Source organism: Enhydra lutris, unplaced genomic scaffold (assembly GCF_002288905.1).
Source record: "Enhydra lutris kenyoni isolate GAN:26980312 unplaced genomic scaffold, ASM228890v2 scaffoldscaffold1, whole genome shotgun sequence".
Taxonomy (NCBI): domain Eukaryota; kingdom Metazoa; phylum Chordata; class Mammalia; order Carnivora; family Mustelidae; genus Enhydra; species Enhydra lutris.
This window is the reverse complement of record NW_019154085.1, coordinates 26,639,099-26,660,281: the sequence shown is the minus strand read 5'-3', so window position 1 is coordinate 26,660,281 and position 21,183 is coordinate 26,639,099. Positions and strand designations below refer to the sequence as shown.

The 21,183-nt window shown below is 39.7% G+C and overlaps 1 protein-coding gene across 2 annotated transcripts in view; it reads right to left on the bottom strand.

The window, feature by feature from the left end:
- The window catches only part of LOC111141712 (X-ray repair cross complementing 5), an 89,282-nt gene that overhangs the window by 54,424 nt on the left and 13,675 nt on the right, over positions 1 to 21,183 (bottom strand). For both annotated transcript variants that reach the window (XR_002640219.1, XM_022494498.1), the window contains exons 7-13: positions 18,105 to 18,219; positions 15,787 to 15,925; positions 12,748 to 12,860; positions 10,214 to 10,276; positions 5,186 to 5,323; positions 4,286 to 4,376; positions 1,843 to 1,976 (exon numbers count right to left, since the gene is read on the bottom strand). Coding sequence is in view for 1 of the 2 variants with exons in the window: in XM_022494498.1 (XP_022350206.1) it covers positions 1,843 to 1,976; positions 4,286 to 4,376; positions 5,186 to 5,323; positions 10,214 to 10,276; positions 12,748 to 12,860; positions 15,787 to 15,925; positions 18,105 to 18,219 (793 nt within the window). In the remaining variant the exon portion in view is untranslated. The remainder of the gene's footprint in view (positions 1 to 1,842; positions 1,977 to 4,285; positions 4,377 to 5,185; positions 5,324 to 10,213; positions 10,277 to 12,747; positions 12,861 to 15,786; positions 15,926 to 18,104; positions 18,220 to 21,183) is intronic.

The window sequence follows — 21,183 nt, the reverse complement described above, 5'->3', positions numbered from 1 at the left end:
ATGACCTGAGCCGAAGGCTCAGGTCATGATCCCAGCGTTCTGGGATCGAGTCCCGCATCGGGCTCCTTGCTCAGCAGGGAGCCTGCTTCTCCCTCTGCCTCTGCCTGCCATTCTGTCTGCCTGCACTCACTCTCTCTCCCTCTCTCTCTGACAAATAAATAAAATCTTTAAAAAAAAAAAAAAAGTGAATTCAATTTATAAATGCTGTAGTAATAATACTTCCTTGTACAGATAAACCATGTTAAAAACTCCACAAAGAAAGCAAGGTTGGTAAGCTGTAAAAATCAAAGTTGCCAGTGCCTGCAGCTTTGAAAGGTATCAAATACCTGTGCTTACGGCCTGTTATCTGTCCATCAACCCAAATAAACGGATATTGAGGCAGGCAGAACCCACCTGAGATAAACCTACCAAGGATTAGACGTTTCCACTTTTCACTACAGTGACCAGATACTTTTGCAAGCTTCCCACACCAAGTGGTCTGCTCCTCCCTTCCCTACAAATGACAAAGAGCTTCCGGTCTTGAAGTCCACTTGACAAAAACACCAAAGAAGTTTATACAAGTAGTGTATACTTCACTATACTTAGAATACTGGAGAAGTCACTGAGTCAGCCTTGTACATGTTAAGCTTTATATTCTAATTTTAGAAGAAAAGATTTTAATTCACAACTTAAAGCAAATGTAAGCATCAAAAAAACAGGCAGTTTCTTCTGAGTAGAAGATCCCTTAAAATTACAATAGGCCCTGATATAGACTTGAGACAGTTAAAGATGCTTTGAGAAAGGAGTAGAAAGGGATAATCAGTGGTCTCTCCCTCACCTTCCCCACCCCTGCAAGAGTAGGTCCTCCAATCCCCTGTGGGGAAGAGCATGACTGAAAAAGCTGCATGTGAGTTCTGTCAGCTTTGTGGGGTTCAGAAAGGCCTATACTGCTGCCACCAACTTCACCTGGGACTGGAATAGTCCTTTGGTCCATCCCTCCCCTGTTTTAGCACAAGTCAGCTCTCTTGTCAGCCTTCCGGTTCCCTTAATCCAATCTCCACCTTCTAACTCCTTCAGGTCAAGACTCAAAAATACCTATTTTACAGTTTTCTATATTGTAGATACTCTTTAATAATTTCATACTATAACCTTTTGATCTGACCTCCATACTAACTTTAGTTATGAAATTTTGACAGATGTGGTACTGAAAAACTTCTTTTCTAATACTGTTATACAGTTCACAAAAATTCTCCAACTATCTGGATATTAAAAACAAAGCAAAGTCTCATTCGTATAAAACAGAGGAGGAAATCCTAGAAAAGGCATAAAAGAAGAATTTGCTTTTTATTAAAAAACTCCCTTTAAAAAAAAAAAAACAAAGAAAACTAGGCTTCCTCCAGAAAAAGAACTTTTCTTTTTAAACATTTTTAATTTATTTATTTGAGAGAGAGAGAATGTCTGAGAGCACAAGCAGGGGCCAGGGTTAGATAAAGAAGCAGACTCCCTACTGAGCAGGAAGCCCACAGGGCTCAATCCCCAGACCCTGGGATCAGGACCTGAGCCTGAGCCGAAGGACTCTTAACCAACTGAGCCACCCAGGTGCCCCGAAAAATAATTTTTCAAGTATCCTAACTTTTTTTCTTTTTCTTTTTTTTTCTTTCTTCCTAACAGTTCAGAGTATTTTTATCTATTTTAGAGGAAGGTTATTATACTTCCATTAAATAATGCAACTGAAGCTCTCAGAGGACAAAGACGCTTGTTTGGAACTGGCCAATTACACTAACTTTTCACTCAGCTCTCTTTCATTTAAAAAAAACAAAAACAAAAGAAACAAAAAAGACTGGTTCATCTTTTCTCTCTTACCTGAAATAATCTCTGAAATTGAGGATTTGGGATTTTGCTGGTTGGAAACAAGTCTTCAATGGTGTCCTCCTTGTCACCTTTCTTTACCAAGCTCATGGAGTCAATCAGGGCATCTACTGCACTCAACTGAGCCTCTAAAACAAGCATAAACAGAGTGCACAAAGGAAAATGATTACTTCCACTGCTCTCCACTAAAATAAATGCTTTCCACTCAGAGATCCAGGATTACCAGCAGGTTATATACAGTCCGGGCTTGGCCAGAAAGTAGTCTCTAGTTACACAAGTCACTTAACCTTAGTCTTGGTGTTCTCTTTTGTAAAAAGAGCTATTTAGAGTAGCTGGTCTCCTAGGTCTACTCAGTGAACTTCTGCAGTATAATATCATCGCGAAAGCCAAAAAGTTTGTTCCAGAGGAAGCACCAGACATACAAAACCCAATGTCTATATAGAGACTCAAAATATTCAGTATTCAATGAGTTAGTGATATTCAAAAAATTAGTAATTAGCTAAAAGAGAAAAACATGAAGAAGAAAAAATATCTTTGGTGACGAGACATAAGCTTTACAAGGATTTCCTATAACTTGTATCAGGGTAATTAAGACGAAGACAGAGAAACCTAATGGAAGACACCAGTAGACCCGAGGGAGTGGACTCCTTCCCAGTCTCCCAAAGTCAGAACAAGCTTTCTCCCCTCACAGACCTCACAGCCTGTATGCACACCTGCATCCGTGACTTACCCCGCTCCGTTCAAACTGTAAGATCCTTGAGAGCAGAAACATGACATCTTTGTTACCTCTCTCCTAATACCTAACAGAAAGCAAGTGCTTCTCCATAAAAATCTACCAATGCAACAAAAATGGCCCAGTCCAAGGCAGTGGGGATAAAAGGCAACGCTTTCCAGAACACGTCTACCTAAACGACCATTGTGTAGTTTCCATTCTGCTGATTCATACAGCTGTTGAAGCTAGAGCGCTGTATTTGGATCATTCACAGCTATTAGGCAAAAGGTAGAAAAGAGTAAGCCGTTCCTAAAAAGCCCATTGTGCTTCTGTTCTTCACCTTTTCAAGTATCTCTTGTACTACAAAATGAAAGTGCATACTACAGATTTTTCTCCTGATACGTTTCTATCCCATTTTCGGACTTTCCAGGGGAGGTTCCAGACACTGGCATGGCATCACCATCTTCAACTGACTACTGCAGAGCCCCCCTGGCGACAGGCTGGAAGCTGCACCTGCGTGTGTGAACATTCGGTGACTTTGACCTGCTACGTCAAACGAGCATCAGGACACCTCTATATAAATATCTACCGGGGCACCGGTCCAACAGTTTCAACGATCCATTTCCCAGTGGACAACATGCAAATAAAAATATGCAAACTCACAGAAAAAAAATCAAGAGACTGAAAGATACTTCACACTTTAGATCCCAAGCGAATGATTTATGTCCATGCGATAATTTCTCAACAAAGTTCTCTTTTTCAAATGTCTACTCATTTAATGTTTGAAATTATCAACACGGAGAGAAATAATATTGTAACACAGTGGAGGCTTCTATACATTCAAGTCCATGCCTGGCCCCACCATGATGCAGAGGGACTCTTTCTAGAAGGTGAAGACACAAACCCTCAGGCCTATTGGATTTTCGGCTTTTCTACAGTGCCCTGCTCCTCAAGGATCTAACCAAAAAAACAGAGAACCCATCTCTGAGACTCAACTCACAACTCCCTCGTCCTACAATGACACAGATTTTAAACTTTCAAACCAAAACATCTACTCACTATTTTGTGTTCTTTTTGGTATATATATTCTCTACATTCAGCCCACTCTGATATTTTATTGCAGCTGTCTTAAACTATGACAAACAAAAGATAGGATTTGATATCTGTGTGAACCATTCCGGGCGGCACCCTGACACTCCTTGCCAGATGCATGATAAAGGCCTCTTCTCATCACACTTAAAGTAACTCCTAGAAGCAAGGAACAAAGCAGCCTGGAGGGTTAGTATAAACTACAAAGAAAGAACAAAGAGAAAAGGTAACTTCCAGAACTTAACTTTATGGTTCAGTTAGTTACATCATATTTTACGTAGGACACTACAGTCACAGCTTTGACACTGCACGTCAGCTCACTTCAGCAGAGGGCTAACTGGTTCAGCACTAGAGAATGCACATCCACTTCCAACAAGCTGCTCCCTAGCTACAAGCTCTGAGTCAGAGTGGGACACCAGACAGTGTTTGGAGAGTTCAGGACAAACCCATCCCCACTACGAAAAAACATGATGCATCCCCTTCATCACCACTGTGTATGAGCACGAGCACGGCTGGAGTCCAAGAAATTCCACCCTGTGGAGGCCCCCCGCCCCAATCAGTGACTGCAGGCAGGTGATTTCCCGAGGACCGTCTGCCTTTAGAGCCAATTAACGAGCAAAATGAAAATAAACTCACCTGTAGGAATGTATTTCTTATTATTTTTCAAAGATGAAAACATGTATTGTCTCAAGTCTTCCATAAAAGGCAGCTGCACATATATTAAACACTAAGGAGAAAGAGAGGAGGTAAAAGCAGAAACCAAATTAATGGAAAAAATATAAAGCTGGTCCCAAATGCCATGCAAGTGGTGCAACAGAAGTATTTTCAAAAATCAGACAAGTCCGGTCTGGTACTGCTTTGCTTTCTGTTTTCACTGCATACAACTGTGAATGGTACAAGAATATTAAACATAAAGAAATAATTAACAGAAAGATTATCCAGAACACCTGCAAAATGTGTGACCAATACAATAAATGGAAAAGTCACGTTGACTGGAAGGCTGATCGGGAAGTCAAGGTATTTGCCTTCTCTTTTCCAGTTCTACCACAGAAAGTTCCCTGAGAAACAGGAGACGGTCAAGAATCTAGGCCTGTATTTTCAACAGGAGAACACCAAATAAACTGACTTTTTCAAGGACCACAAAAAAAATCATACCCTTGACCTTTATCCATACTCTTCATTTGTAAAAGTAAGGGCGCTCTCTATCCCCATCAGGTTCTGCGAAGTCAAGAAGGGTGAGAACTGAGAGGTCACTGGACTGGACAAGCAGAAGGTTACAGGTCGCCTTCACTGATTTGGTTTAATGATAAGCTCCTTACATTTACGCTCTTTCATTACAACTGGAAGTGTGGTTCACAGACCATCTGCGTCAGCCTTATTTGAGAATTTGTGAGACATGCACAATTTCAGGCAGCGCTCCAGACCTACAGAATCTGAACCCCAAGTCATTCCCAGGCACATTACGAGCTGAGAAGCACTGTTTGGAATAAAGGAACTGATGGAAAAAAATTAACATGAAAGAATTATGGGTTTTACCTCATAGGTGTCCTTGATATAAGGAAACGCCATGCCAACTTGAGGATTAGCTCTTCTGTCATAGGCATATCGAACTATGGCCACCATGTCCAATTCATCCAAAGCATGAATCAGGGAGGAAAGTGCCACTGCTGCTGCCTGATAAGAAAGCCGCTGCATGACACAGAGCCAATGTGTGTGAACTTCCCCAACACACCTAAATACAGCTGACCCTTGAACACACGGGTATGAAATGCACAGGTCCGCTGGCACACAGATTTTCACAGTACTATAAATGTATTTTTGCTTCCTTATGAGTTTCCTACTAACATTTTTTCTCTAGCTTACTTTACTGTAATATAGTATATAATACACTCAACATATAAAATACATATTAAGTGCTGTTATTGGTTAGGCTTCTGGTCAGGAGTAGGCTATTGGTAGTTAAGTTTTGGGAGAGTCAAAAGTTACACTGGATTTCTGACTGCTTGGGGTGTCAGACCCCCTCACTCTCTACCCTCGTCCACTGTTCCAGGGTCACCTGTACTTACAAGATTGTTATCTAAGAAAAAGAAAGTCCTTTTGTCTTTAAATTGTACGTTAAATTATACGTTATTTCTACTATGCTTACAACCTATATTATAGCTTTATTATCAATGCTACTGAAAATGGAAGTGTTCGTTGGCAGTTACAGATTATCAGTATAGCAAACTCCTGAGCTCTAGTGCTATAACATTTTCATAAAGAATTTGAGTTCTGAGTAAGTTTTGTGCTTATAAAAATTACTCTTGGACCTTACTGTTGTTAGCTAGATTAAATATATAGACCGAACACGAAAATACTGAGTACTTTTAGTGTTTCCAAAGCCTCAGATGGAGTTACTAGTATTGTAATATGAAACTGGTAATAAAATAGAAAAACATTAACTTCTTTTTTCTGGATCCTTTTCATGCCAGACGTTAAAGAGATTCTGCTAACTCATTTCTTGGCTGTCTCCAGAATGAAAATATTTAGAACAATGGTCCTAAAAAGCCATTCATGCCTGGTTCACATTGATTTTTGAGTCTCTTCAATATATACTGATAATGTATTGATTAATGCTTTCCCACATATTTTGGTCAGATAAATTCAGATGTATATAACAGAATAGCTTTTCTTAATTGAACTACACTATGATATCTACATGATTATACAGTAAAGAAAAATAACTATACTGAGCCTAAAAAAAATCGTTATCCACCTTATTCCTGTTTCAGATTTCTTAAGTGCCCCTCTGTCTACTTCAAGGCCACACTGTACACACCTGCATTTGATCACACTAACTGTAAGCTCTTCTGGAACTTTGCTTCATTATGTGGCTCCTCTCTGTCATCACTTCAATCTTTCGTCTCTCAATTCATACCCTCATCCTCCCAATAAACTCCATCCAGTCTCAGCCTTTCTAAACACAATCTTTCTTTGGTCCCCTCTCTCCATAAATTACTATCTATATCTTTCCATTTACCTCTAAATTTCATGAAACTTGGTGTTTTCACCAAATGGTGTTGGTCTTGGTATTTTCACAGCTCAGAACACAATTATTCTTCAATCTAATCCAGCTCTTGCCCTCATTTTATTTACTGAAATTACTCTCTGAAGTCAGCTATGACCTCCTAACTGCCAGTCCTTGGTTCCCATTCTATTCATTTGACCTTTCAGCAGCATCTGACCATGCCCCTTTCTCTGCACTTTCTCGCTGGCTTCGGAAACAATACTCTTCTGTGATTATTCTACTTTGTGGATCATTCCTCCCCTAACTCTTCTCTTCTTCCACTAATCTTGAAATTCTGTTCTTGGCCTTTCTCACCTTCTCTCACTCTGAAACTCTACTTGGGAATTATTTTATCCAGACCCATGAGTTGATGAATCAAAAATCTGTATATTCAGCTTTAACACTCTAAGATCCAGACTTACACTGCCCACCAGCTGGTAGTATATCACAAGTATTGAAACTGTTCATGACCAAAACTAAACTACTATCTTTCCCCCATTCTCCTCTAGTACTCCCTACCTCAAGAACTCTACCTCCCATACAACCAAATGAGAAGCCCAAAGTCTTCAGTAATGCCACCCGACTCGTCCTTCCCCTTCATGTGTTTACCAAATTTTACTAATTCTACCTCTCTCTATCTCTCTAATCTATTTCTTGCATCAATGCCTCTCCAGCTCACAGAGCTGATCACGTCATTCCCTTCCATAAGAAACTCCAATGGTTCGGGGCACCTGGCTGTCTCAGTTGGTTAAGCGTCTGACTCTTGATTTGGGCTCAGGTCATGATCATGAGATTCAGCTCCGAGCTGGAATCTTGCTCAACTGGGATCTTGCTCAGCATGGAGTCTGCTTGTCCCTCTCCCACCCCCTGCCCAAGTACACATGCAAACTCTCTGTCTTTCAAATAAATAAATAAAATATCTTTAAAAGAATCTCCAGTGGTTCTACTATCCCAGCCTCAGTTAGCTGACCATTATTCCTAAACAAGTCTTATACTCTCCCTCCTCTGTAGCTTTCTACTCTTAAAATTTCCTCCTAGCTAGAATGCCCTCTCCATATCTCTGTCTCTTGAGCTTCTAACCTATTCTCAAGGCCCAGTAAATTGATAACCTCGCCATTTTAGATTTGCTTTAGTCTCTCCACTTCCATAACTCCCCAAACACTGTCTGAACTTTTCTCAGTATTATAGTTACTCTTTACCCAAGTTAGCTACGTACATTTTAATTTCCTCCACCAAAAACCTATGACCTCAATACCCTGTCATCAAAATCCTCTATAGGTTTTGTGGCAGATTCATTACCTTTTTAGTTCAATTCACAGAATATTTACTTAGTGCCTACTCTTTGCTACACAGTCTTAGACCCTGTAAGAAAACAAAGATAAATCCCTGATTTCACTGAGCTCATACACTCTTTACTAGCAGAAGTGAGATACGTACCAAATACAGAATGTGTACAGTCTAGCAAGTCCCATTAGAGACCAGACAAGCACACACAATGGGAGTCTGAGGACAACTGTTTGCTTCCAATTCCAATTCCAAAAATTACTTCCAATTTGTTTGCAAATTTCTATCTGGGTGTCTTTGATAGAACCAACTGGGATATTAAAGGAAGGAAGGAAGGGGTCAGGGATGATTGTGACACTATAAACACAATGCTACCTCTGTGGGAAACTCAACTACAGCTCCATTTCCTTTTCTTCCTTTTCTCCTCCTCCACACATAGTACAAATTATGTGCAAGTATAGATTCTCTATACAAGAAAATTGCATGCTAATGACCAGAGAAAACATATTTTTAAAAGGAATTATTGACAGAGTCATAGAATATTTGAGCTGAAAAACAACAGTATTTATCTAGCTTAACCACCCACATGATGATGAAATTCCCTCCCCCAAATCTGACTGGCACAAATAAAGACCCTGCTGAGAAATATTCAGGAACAGAGACCTGTCTCACAAGAAACCAATTGACCTGGAGGTAGTAACCCTTTTGATAAAAATAATTCTTTATTTTGAATAAAACTATCACCTGTTGGAAGGAAAACTAGTTAAATTTCTATTCCACATGATACTCCTCTAATGTAAGAAGGGGGCTATTATGTCTGATGTCCCACGTCCCTACTACTTCCTTACTGACCTACAAAGTTTTCTTGGAAGTCATCACCTGACATAACTTCCCTACCCCCCTGCCTATCTCAGCAGCTCCCACTATTAGTACTGTCCTTTGACTAGGACATCAAGAATGACACCAAAGAGTAACCCTTTGCCATTAGCAGATGAATTTTTTTTTCCTTGAGTGACCTCAAAGTAACCCAATGATCTATAGGGTCTGTATGAGGTTGGGCTGGAATGATGCATGCCACAGGCTGCCCTTAACTAGCCAGTTTAGATAATCACATAGGTCATAACACAAAGGTGCTGACAAGAGTCTTTATGACATCCTGGCAATCGCATGAAGTGATCAGAGTTTTCTATGTGCAGGAATGGTAAGCTGGAGTTAAAATTCAGCTTAAAATGCTGTCAAGCTATGATGACAACATATACTACAAATGTGTAATTCCCAAGAGGATTTGACTTGGGAAAAAATCCATGAACAAGGATTCTCATGTAAACTAAGATTCACATATGCTTACTATGCTCTGACAAATCCATTCGGTATTGACAGGAAACAAAGCAATTCTCCTAAGTTAACTGTTCCAGTAAAATGGCACCGCCACTCATTAGATCAGCAGCCAGGTACCCCTCAGAAGTGAGGAGAAAAAGCGGAAAAGGAGACAAAGAGAACTAGATCACTTCTACCACCACCCTCCCCGCACCCCAACAAGCCTTTGACATCCAGTTTACTAACTTCAAATGCAAGTATTTCCGGAACCTGGTTCCCTGCTTAGGCGGTCTCAAGCAGACATGAGACTGCCATATCCCAGTTAAGATCAGTATCTCGATAGGACAAGTTCCAGCTTGGAGGCCGAACAGGAAACATTTACAGAGAGGGCAGATATGACCAGGTAGGATGCAATGGTCATGGGTTGTTAGCCAGGCAAAAACCAGCCTGAAAACAGAATCTCCTGGGGAGGTGGGAAAAAAGTACAAAGAGAGAGAGGGAAGAGGACAAAGACGAATTTCTTAATGAGGGAAGTGGCCCAGTGAATCACTAACACTCATCTCCAGGATGCTAAAGCTAAGCATTAAATGTTCAGTGCTTAATGACAATGAAAATGTCACCCTGACCCCAAGCGTCCTCGACATCTGACCAGGAGATTCTCACATGTAAATGCATTTGTTCAAATGTTCTTTTTAATACGTACCTGGTCTCCAGCGGCAGGACTATGTCCTCAGGCCTTGTGCTCACGCTATGACAAATTCATTTATCATTTCTCCATTTTCAGAGTTAAGCTCAGTGAACTTTCCCACTGTTGTTGCAGGAATTAACATCATTTTAAACCATAAAAGCCCCAAACAACTCACTTAAAATGACATTCAATTCTGTGGCACTACTTCAAAGGCCCACTGTCAACTCACCTCATCATCGTTTTCTGCAAAGACCTTTAGAACTTGATTTCCCATAAAATATCTCCTGTGGACCTACAAGAGTTAAGTGAGGAAAACTGTTGGTTTTGAGCCATAATAAGCAACACCTATAGCCATTATGCCACAGTTACTAAGAAATTCTCTTATTCTCTTAGTTATTGTGCCATAGTTACTAAGAAATTCTCTTCAAAATGTAAAAAAACTCATGGGGACTAGAAACAACTTTTTATTTGAGGTTCAATTCAATTAAACACAATACATCTCTGAATTCCAAAGACATGCCACACATTGTTCTGAGAGCACTGTAAACAATAATGAACAGGACAGAGTCTGGTCCTGAGGAGCTTGGACAAATATGAAACCAAATGCTCTGCAGGTTTAGGGAACCGCACTGCAAAGGCACAAGAGTGCAGCATTCTAGCTTGGGGCCCTGAGAGCACATGAACAGGGCACCCAGTTTGGTCAGGAAGGGTGAGAGCAGGCTTCTGCAAATGGTGACACCCAGGTGAAGACTTCAAGGATGCACAGGAACTAACAAAAAAGTCTAGCACAAGTGTGCTGGGCAGAGACACTAGTGTGAATCGAGTCTGGAATGACATAAGAACATAGAGCAGGTGCAGTACCCTAGCATGAGGGGAGAGGTGAAAAATTAGAGTAGCAAAGATCATATCGTGAAGTGTCTGTGAGCAAAGTTAAGCAATTTGGACTTCATCCCAAGAGCAAAGACAAGGCACTGCTAAACTGCAAAGAGACCAGAGTGAAGAACTACTTAGAGGGGCAGGAGCCATACTGGAGGAGGGGAGACTATAGAGAAACCAAAAATAAGTACTGCATGTCCTCCTGTCCCCCTTTTAGTTCAGTTATTTCTCTGGCAGGGTATCAGAGGAGTCAAAGCAGCACCACTGATACCTGCTTAGAAATGAAGACTGAAGAGTTCCCAGCATCATAACCAACCCCCTGCATCTACTGACCAAGATCAGCTTCTCTCTGCCCCAGGTAATCCTGACCCTGGAGCTTAGCTGCAAGAACATGCCATGTGCTGCACAGGGCAACGCCCCTCAAGTGTTCTTCTGTCCTCCCACCTCTGAAGCCAAGACACTGAGCACAGTTACTCAGGTCATGAATTTCAGATCAGTTGTTTTGGATAGGTCTTTTCTAGCTAACTGGAATTAGGCAGACCCACTTCCCAACAGGCTAGTTTTACAGAGGCTGAACAAAAGTTCTGCTTCACTGGAAAGACCTAGAGGCACTGCCATTAACAACCTAAGTTTTAAGTCCGTAGAACTTCCAAGGTGAGTACTTTCATTTTTAAGAAATATGTATTTAGTGTAATTTGTTAGAGAATTGTTAGAAATTCTCAACTTCCAAAAAGTATTTTCGCCATTAAAATCATATCAACTTTCAGTAAGTACTCCCAATTTGCAGCTTAAGAAGTTTAAAAACATACCCAACAGTTCGGGCATATCATGGAAAACATCTCCGCACCCTCGTGGAATTATTCTAACACCAAAGCATACAGAGACTATATCCCAGAGCAACACGAAGAAGCTCAAATCCAGTATGCCGGATAATATTTATTTTCATTACAATTCTCACTTGAATTTCTTTAGAACCAACAAACATTGCTTTATCCCTGTAGAGCCTTAGAAAACATACGCTACAAGACATGCTTATTCATTTTCTCTGGCTGCCTACCTTAAGAACATTTAATCTAAGATCTCCAGGAATCTTTAATAGCCCTTTCTAGAGTAGTATATGATAGCCCAGAGGCCTCAGTGAGTTACCGCATTTCCCGCTGTGTAGTTTTGTGTATCTCTGCATCGGTGTCTAAAGAATGTATGACTTAGGGGGCGCCTGGGTGGCTCAGTGGGTTAAAGCCTCTGCCTTCGGCTCAGGTCATGATCTCAGGGTCCTGGGATCAAGCCCCGCATCGGGCTCTCTGCTCAGCGGGAAGCCTGCTTCCTCCTCTCACTGCCTGCCTCTCTGCCTACTTGTGATTTCTCTCTGTCAAACAAATAAAATCTTTAAAAAAAAGAAAAAAAGAATGTATGACTTAAGGACAGGCTTCAGATCCTAGACCTCCTTGTTGGGTGTACAGAAGGGTGCCCAGCATAAACCAGTGACATTCTAAGAGGCCTGGGGTCATTCAAAACCCAAGCAGACCTTCATTCCTCTAAGACACTCTATTACACACAACAGTTTAGAGAAAGCAGCACAGTAGCAGAGAACTGAATGATGTTTCTTTAAGGCTACTGTAAGCCAAGACTGACAGCCAAGCTAAGAAGACTTTCAATGGAATATATTCTGATTCATGCTAAGACTACTCGACTTTTCTGTATCTTGGTTTCTCTATTCAAAAACTGAAGATAGTTGACACTAATCCCCAAACTACACTCAAACAAATCTAAAAATGAAATAAATACACATCACAAATAAAAGGACCAACTGAAAGCATACCCTCTCAAATAACACTAAGAGAAAAGTTCATTTCTTTTGTTGACAACGAGTAAGAGTAAGTGCCATACCTGAGAAGATCTACAAAATCCCAAAACAGAGAAGCACTTCCCTTCCGATTTATACTTCATGTGTTCCTCATCCACTTTAGAGAAAGGAATGATATCACTTCCATAGCGGAACCCTGGAGAACAAGAGAAGAGCATCTGTTAAGCATATGAGGCCTCATTTTCTACAAGTTGAAATTAGCCCTACGCATACATTAACAATAATTGCATACTCCAGATCAAGCCTCCATATACTGTTCCCTGGAATCAAATTACTGCCCCTTGTGATCAGTGGGGAAAAAGTAGTGGCAGATACAGAAACAATATATACAGTATAGAGGTGATTAAAATCTAATTACATTTTTTAAGTAGCATCTTCTGCAATCTAGTTACCTTAATGATTTTCCAGCCTAGAAGAAAGAATGTAGCAAATGTAATGTATCAGTTATCCTCCAAAGATAAACTATGGTTGACTGAAGTACAAGTGTGATTTGTAAACATAATAACAAGAACACATTTATTCAGAAACCTGGAGACCCGCAGAGAAAAATGCCCAAAGGAAATTTTCAGAATAAAATGTTCTCCAAAATGCATGCTGAAGACATACAAATGCCTAATGGGAGAAGCCAAAACTCTTCTATTTAGGAACATTCAATTGATAAGTTGGCTATTTTTCTGCATTTAAATTTACTTCATTTCTGGGATTATATTATGTTTTTTCCTTTTTAATTACTTGGTTATTCACACAAATTCATATAAATACAGGCTCTTAGTTTCTTAAAAATAACTCCAGTCCTGTTCCAAGGCCTCTGTTCTATGGAAAGTTGTGCCCTTTCAATATACAGTCTTCTGTATTTGGTGGGGAGAACAAGTATCAAATCTCAAGGATTCTGGCCTTGGGTAAATGGAAAGGAAAAGCACGTGCACCTTTATTCCAAGAAACAAAGAAACTTCTTTGTTTGGGGCAGAATCTGTGATCCAGTTTACCTGTTCCTATTAATCTGCTGATGCCACACATTTAATTAAAAAAATAAATTTTGTATTTTCATATATGTCTTTTTAAAAAGCTGGTGATGAAAGCAAAAACCCCAACAAAAAATTATCAGGGAGGGGTGCCTGGGTGGCTCAGTTGGTTAAGCGTCTACCTTTGATTCAGGTCATGATCCTAGAGTCCTGGGATCGAGTCCTGCATCAGGCTCCCCCTGCTTGTGCTCTCTCCCACTCTCTCTTTCAAATAGATAAATAAACCTTAAAAAAAAAATTATCAGGGAAATGTATGGCACATGACTAATAGTGGTAACTAAACCAAATGTTTTTCCTAACTCTTGCCAGTCACAAGACATCTTACTTGAATTTTTTAACTTGAAAATTCTAATTAAAACTGCCTTGTGTTTTCTGGTTCATCTACTGAAAGGAAAAAAATCAGCACCTAAATTTTGTACATGGCAAAAAGCACAGAATAGACTGCAACATAAAACCATATTCCTTTGCACACATAGGTCTGCTGGGCCTGTGTCTGCCAACAGGGGGCAGAGAGTGGAGGACCGGCAAAGGAAGTATGTGGGTAGCTGCACCAAGGGACAAGACAAAAGCTGCCTCTGTGCCCTCTGAACTCAATATTTACTTCTTCCCTCTCCATTGCTCCAGCAAGAAGTGAATAAATGTCCTTTTTGCCTAAAATAAACAGAGCTGGGTTGGTTTTGTTTTTTGGTTTTTGGCTTTTTTTGCTTGCAACCAAAAGAACTGGCACCTTATCTCCACCATATTAATCTTCCTAATACACAGTCTCAATGACACTCTGCTCCTCCAAACTAGAAACAGCTCCAGGTTGCTTTCACGGTTAAGCATCAACTCTTCAGCCTGTCACTCAAAGCCCTTCCTAATTCAGAACAGTCTGCGGAAACACAGACTCTGAAGTACGGCAGTCCTGGGTTCGAGTTCGGCCAGTTGCTAGCTGCAGGACTTTGAATACGTGAATGAGTGTCTTTCAGCCTCAATTCTCTCATCTGTAAAACGGAAACAAGAATGTGATGCCTGTTTCATGAGGCTGGTCTATGGGATATCACTTCAAGTACTACACCGTGTAGGCGGACACACCAGCCCAACTACCTGCTGTCCCTGAGAAGCCCTCTACTTTCCTGGTCTTATGCCTTTAAACATCCTCTTCTTTCTTTCAGTCATTATAGGAGGATCATACAATTAGTAACTGACGGAGGCGTGATTCTAACCCAGGTCTGACTCCAAAATTCACATTTTGTAACCACACTATAATATGGAACTGAATTAAAGAATTAGTAGGGATTGCAGGATACTAATTACATTTTCTACTCATAATCGATCAGGAAAAAGAAAGGAATCACAACCACTCTCCTCCACACTACACACAAACACTGAGAGTTAGTGCCACAGACGAAAGGCTTTTCTTCAAGGCTTGCAAATTAACACAAAGCCTGGCAATGAATTTATCTAAAGACTGGCTTCTATCTTAACCATCTTGGTATCTTGTAATTTTAGCTCTTGAAAATTCAGACACTCTCAGCTAACTTGTAAGCCCTCTGGAGAGAGGTGCCCTCCAGACATACTACACAGATTGAATGTATAATATGTGAAGCACAACTGTAAATAACCTCGTGAACATAAAGCCATATAATGGACACAAACGTTTCTGATCCCCTAAACTACCTGAAGGGAGCAGAGCTAGCAAGATCTGCAAGACCTGAAATTGGCACTCAGAAAAATAATCACCACAGAAGTAAACAAAGAAACTCGCTTTGGCCACATTAATAGAAGTATTCTCTTAGCTAGTATGTTTCAAACTTTAAAATAAAACCAAGTATTAAGTCTTGTCACTGGAGGACATGTTGATCCCAGAGGGAGTACCCAAGTGCATCCTGGGAACCATCCTGCCTCGGACCCAACAGATGAGCTTAATTCAGGAACCTAGTGCCTCATGGTCCCTCCCATGGTCATGTCTCTAGAACTGAGAAAAATATCCACCAACACTACCAGCACAAACCCAAGTCGGCCTCCCACTACCCTGAAGCAGCTCTCTCATAGGCGCACCTTGAATAGTGTCTTCCTTCGGGACCTCTGTTTCATTGTCATCATTTAAGCAATAAACAGTTTCTTTCTGTAGATCTTCTTTCTTGAGGGTTCTGGCGTCCACAACGGTCCAAGACTTTTTAACTCTCTCCTGTATAATCTTAATGCCAAAAAGAAAAATAAAGGGAAAACAAGGAAAGCCAGGATTCTAATGAAAAAATGAAAACCCCATATATTCTCTGCTTTATAAGAAAAAATCTGTAACAATTACTCTAGCTAAACCATTCTGTTTGCTTTGGCTTACTGTGGAAATTTTCATTTATTTCATAACTCTTTCTGCATTTCATTTTTCCCCCTAAGGTAATCCACATATAAATATTACTTATACACACATAAGCATTTTCTATACAAAACCTTCAGACTCATAAAATGGGACCACACATTGTTACTAGTTTTCCAACAGAGAGGAAAGGGAGAGCCGTCCATCAGGAGCCAGAACTCAATAAGGAAATCCAGAAAGAAAACTAGGAAAAAAAGAAGAGGAGGGACGCCTGGGTGGCTCAGTCAGTTAAGAATCTGCCTTCAGGGGCGCCTGGGTGGCTCAGTGGGTTAAGCCTCTGCCTTCGGCTCCGGTCATGATCTCAGGGTCCTGGGACTGAGTGTCACATCGGGCTCTCTGCTCAGCGGGGAGTCTGATTCCCCCTCTCTCTTTAAAAAAAAAAAAAAAAAAGAAAAAAAAGAATCTGCCTTCAGGGGCGCCTGGGTGCCTCAGTGGGTTAAAGCCTCTGCCTTCGGCTCAGGTCATGATCTCAGGGTCCTGGGATGGAGCCCCGCATCAGGCTCTCTGCTCAGCAGGGAGCCTGCTTCCCCCTCTCTCTCTCTGCCTGCCTCTTTGCCTACTTGTGATCTCTGTCAAATAAATAAATGAAATCTTTAAAAAAAAAAAAAAAAAGAAAAGAAAAAAGAATCTGCCATCAGCTCAGGTTGTGATCCTAGGGTTCTGGGATCAAGTCCTGTATTGGGTTCCCTGCTCGGCGGGGCATTTGTTTCTCCCTCTGCCTGCTGCTCCCCCTGCTTCTGCTTGTTCTCTCTCTGACAAATAAATAAATAAAATATTTTAAAAAAATTTTTAAATCTCCTTTAAAAAAAAAAAAAGAGAGAAGACTGTATTCTATTCCAGGTCTTGATGGCAGCTGAAAAAAAGAAGCACCCTCCAAGGTTTTCATGGATGTAGCATGTGTTTTAGAATTAAGGCCCTGAATATAAAAAGAATACTTGAATATATAAACATTTTTTTGTGTATTTTCTACACTTAGATGTATGTTTGTATATGTCTAGTTTGTATGTTCATTTAAAGAAAACAGGCAAGAAAGGTCACATAGAGGCACAGATCGCAGACTCCTACTCAAACTGCAATTTCATCAAATAATCACCAAAAGCAACTTACTTTCGAAAGTGTGCTTTTTTGTACAAATATTTCATCAAATAATCACCAAAAGCAACTTATTTTTGAAAGTGTGCTATTTTGTACACATATACAGAGATTACAAAAAGCAATTTCACAGTCACAAGTCAATAGTTTTTGACAGTTTACAGATGCTGTTACTGCCAGATTGTTAATAATGAACTGGGTGAGACTGAGTTTTCAAAATTCTGGACTTCTTTGGTGTGTATCTGTATTTCTGCTATGATACTACAGTGACATGATTTCATGCATTCCATTTTCTTTCAAAAAAGAAAAAAAAGTGGGATGCCTGGGTGGCTCAGTTGGTTAGGCAGCTGCCTTCGGCTCGGGTCATGATCCCAGCGTCCTGGGATCGAGTCCCACATCGGGCTCCTTGCTCGTCGGGGAGCCTGCTTCTCCCTCTGCCTCTGCCTGCCATTCTGTCTGCCTGTGCTCGCTCTCTCTCCCTCTCTCTCTCTGACAAATAAATAAATAAAATCTTAAAAAAAAAAAGAAAAAAAAAGTAAGAGAAAGGAAGGAATCAATCTGGATTACAGATGATTTTTAAAATTTTCTATCCTAAATGCATTTTACATAAAAAAGCTAAAGAGAGATGAGATGAACAGGGAGAACAGTTAGAGAGGCAATAATTATGGTAGTGAATAACTCACAAATGAATTGGCAGTTCCTTATATAAGCATATTTGCCTGCCTGATGCATTGCTTTAAAAAATATGAGTGTGGCGGGGTGCCTGGCTGGCTCAGCTGGTAGAGCGTACAACTCTTCATCATGGAGCTGTGAATTTGAGCCCCATGCGAGGTGTAGAGATTACTTAAAAATAAAAAAATTTTAAAAATTAAAAATTGAAAATTAAAAATGTGTAAGTATCACCTACCGATTTATAAGCCACGATCTTTATAGACAAACTGGAGCCAATGGTCAGTGTGCAGTGCCAAGGAATCGAACGCTTCTCAATTTTCTTAAAGACACACAGTTGTCTCAGACTCTCACTTAAATAAAAAATAAACATATATGTAACTCTCACTTAATAAAATATGTATTATATACACAACGAAAAAATACACATGTAACAAAAACAATTTTAAAACATTAACTTTGCTGGGTGATGCAGTTAATTTTCCAGAACAAGAAGCAAGTTGTCATTGATCATTATGAGAGGAACAGCAAGGGATGGCAGGAAAATGACAACCACCAGTTGGGAGAGAGCCAGAATACAACTGAGTTGGCTTAGGAGGAAGAAGTTGAATTACATTACCGACAGGTGAAAAAGAATATCTCTATCTTCCCCTACTCAATCTTCTCTTTCAACTCAGCCCCTGGTTCTTAACGACTTTTTCAAGACCAAGGACATGTTAAAGATATGATAAAAGCACACTTATTAGAGTTTGCCCACAATTTAAAGGGATCACCAGCTCCCTGAAAACCATGGACCTAGATATAAGAACCTCTGGCTTCAGGATATTAAAGGGCGAGTCCCATTCCAAAGTATCACTGCTCATAACTCTCTAACTTATTACTTCATTCCAATCACCTTAAATAAAAGTACATATATATACACAATGGAGAGAGTTAAATAAAGACCCTCCAGGGAATAAAGGAATTTAGTCCATATTTAGTCTTAAGATAAAGCAGGTTAATTCCAAGTTTTCTACTGGATGGGGATGGGGAATTGGGAAGTAACAAACACAATGTAAAGGGTTACTTTATTTGAAACATAAATGAAGATCAATTCTATTTTTATCTGGTCCCTAATCAAACACAATAGACAAGATTATAGGAAATACTTGGAATTTGTTATATTCACTAAGAAAGAAACCAATGACCAAACACATTCAAAGCATATAATCCAGGGACGCCTGGGTGGCCCAGTCAGTTAAGCATCTGCCTTCAGCTCATGTTATGATCCCAGGGTCCTAGGATTGAGCCACATGTCCAGCTCCTTGCTCACTGGGGAGCCTGCTTCTCCCCCTGCCTGCCACTCTCCCTGCTTGTACTCTCTCTCGCTCTCTCTTTCTCACAAATAAATAAATAAAATCTTTAAAAAGGGGGGGGGGCATATAATCCAGACCAAGATCAATTCCCTTGGCACAAATGCAAAACAAATCTACAAAAAGGTAGAGAATTATCTGATATTATTCAGAGTTATGGACAAAGAGGTTTCAAAAGACTCCAATTTTCAGAAATAATCCATAACAAACAGTAGATATTCTACCTGGCACCCTACTTCCAGTCTATGGTAATAAACAAACAAATAAACAAAGTTAATGATATTTCTTAGCTTTGGACTATTGAGGAATGAAGGGGTCTGAAACAGATCTAACATATCCATAGGACATTACTAGTTTGAGTCACATATAAAACCACTGTAAGTTTTAAATTCAGCTCCAAGAGAATTTCTAAAAATTAGCATCTAATACATAACATCTGAGAACAAGTGGATCATTTCTGCAGTAGACCTGAATCTCCCCAAGCAGAAGTCTAGATGAGGACAAGTCTGGCCCAGGGCTATCCAGTAAAACTTTCTGCAATGATAGAAATGTTCTATTTCTAACCGTGCCTGTCCAAAAGGCTGCTGAGCACATGAAATGTGGCTAGAGTGACCAAGGGACTAAATCTTTAATTTTATTTAATTTTAATGTATTCAAATTTAAGTAGCCACATGTGGATAATGGCTGTTGTATCAAATCAAAGTATCTTCAAATTGTGAGGACAATACATGTAATTTCCCTCCCAGCTATGATACAGGAAAATAAACTTTTTAAACATTAATTTGTTTAGGCCTACAATTTTTATTTATCATGTCATGGTGAATTTCTTAGTTTAAGACCTATAGTCTGACATCAGAGCAAGCCATGTCCAAATTTGAAAGAAAGAAGTTAGAAGCGCATATCTGCGCACAGTACAGTAAGAACACGTATTATGATAAGAAACGTCACTTTACAGGATTCCTTACTGATTCCTTTTCCAACCCCTATGGAAACTACAATTCAATTTCTAAAATTCCCATTACCTAATTTTTCAAGGGTGTATGTATTTAGAAAATCAGGATTACTGTTTGTATTTCTTGTAATATATTAAAAATATTAAAATTTCAAAATTATGGCTGAGAAAAAAATTGGGGTATGTATCACCTAACTACTCAAAAATATCTCAATTGCTGAACTTTTATTTCAGTTTAGAACTCTGCTCAAAATGCCTGTATTTTGTGTGTTTATTGATGAACAGGAATTAAGTAGTACTCTCCTGCAGAACATGAAATTCCACAAGCCACACTATACAGTGTTCTACTGCTACTTTTCCCAAGTCAGGCTCCTCAAACCTTTTTGGGTTCTTTGCTCAGAATAAATCCATGTCCAATTCCAACCAAGAATACTAACATGGAGACTAACACAGTCTCTCCCATTGTCTCTAACTGAAAGGTTGCAAAGGCAGTTTGCTTTACTGTTAAACAGTACTTCAAGGATTTCACATTTTTAAAATTGTTTTGCCTTTACAAAACCCACATAAAAGATATAGATTATAAATTAATTATATTTTGGATGTTTTGTTTTGTTTTGTCTGAACAAACTATTTTCTGACCAAAAATTTTTTTAAAAGTCTTTTAAAGAAAAAAAGTCTATTACAGTTAAGTATGCCATCTCTTAAAACCTAAATCAGAGATTAAGAGGATACCATTTCAGATCTGAAACCACTTTTCAGAATTAGGAATGTATTTTGCAGGTGAATAAAAAGAAAGGGCCCACGAACTGCGTCCCAAACTTGGCATAAAGGAGAAATCTACTATCTCATCTTTTACATTCTGACTTGTTAAATCTTTTGCGGTATCTATACATTTCCAAACTTCAAACACACTGTCCTGGAAATAAACCAGAAGTTCTGTTCTTTTTTTTTTTTTTTAAATTTGACAGACAGAGATCACAAGTAGGCAGAGAGGCAGGCAGAGAGAGAGAGAG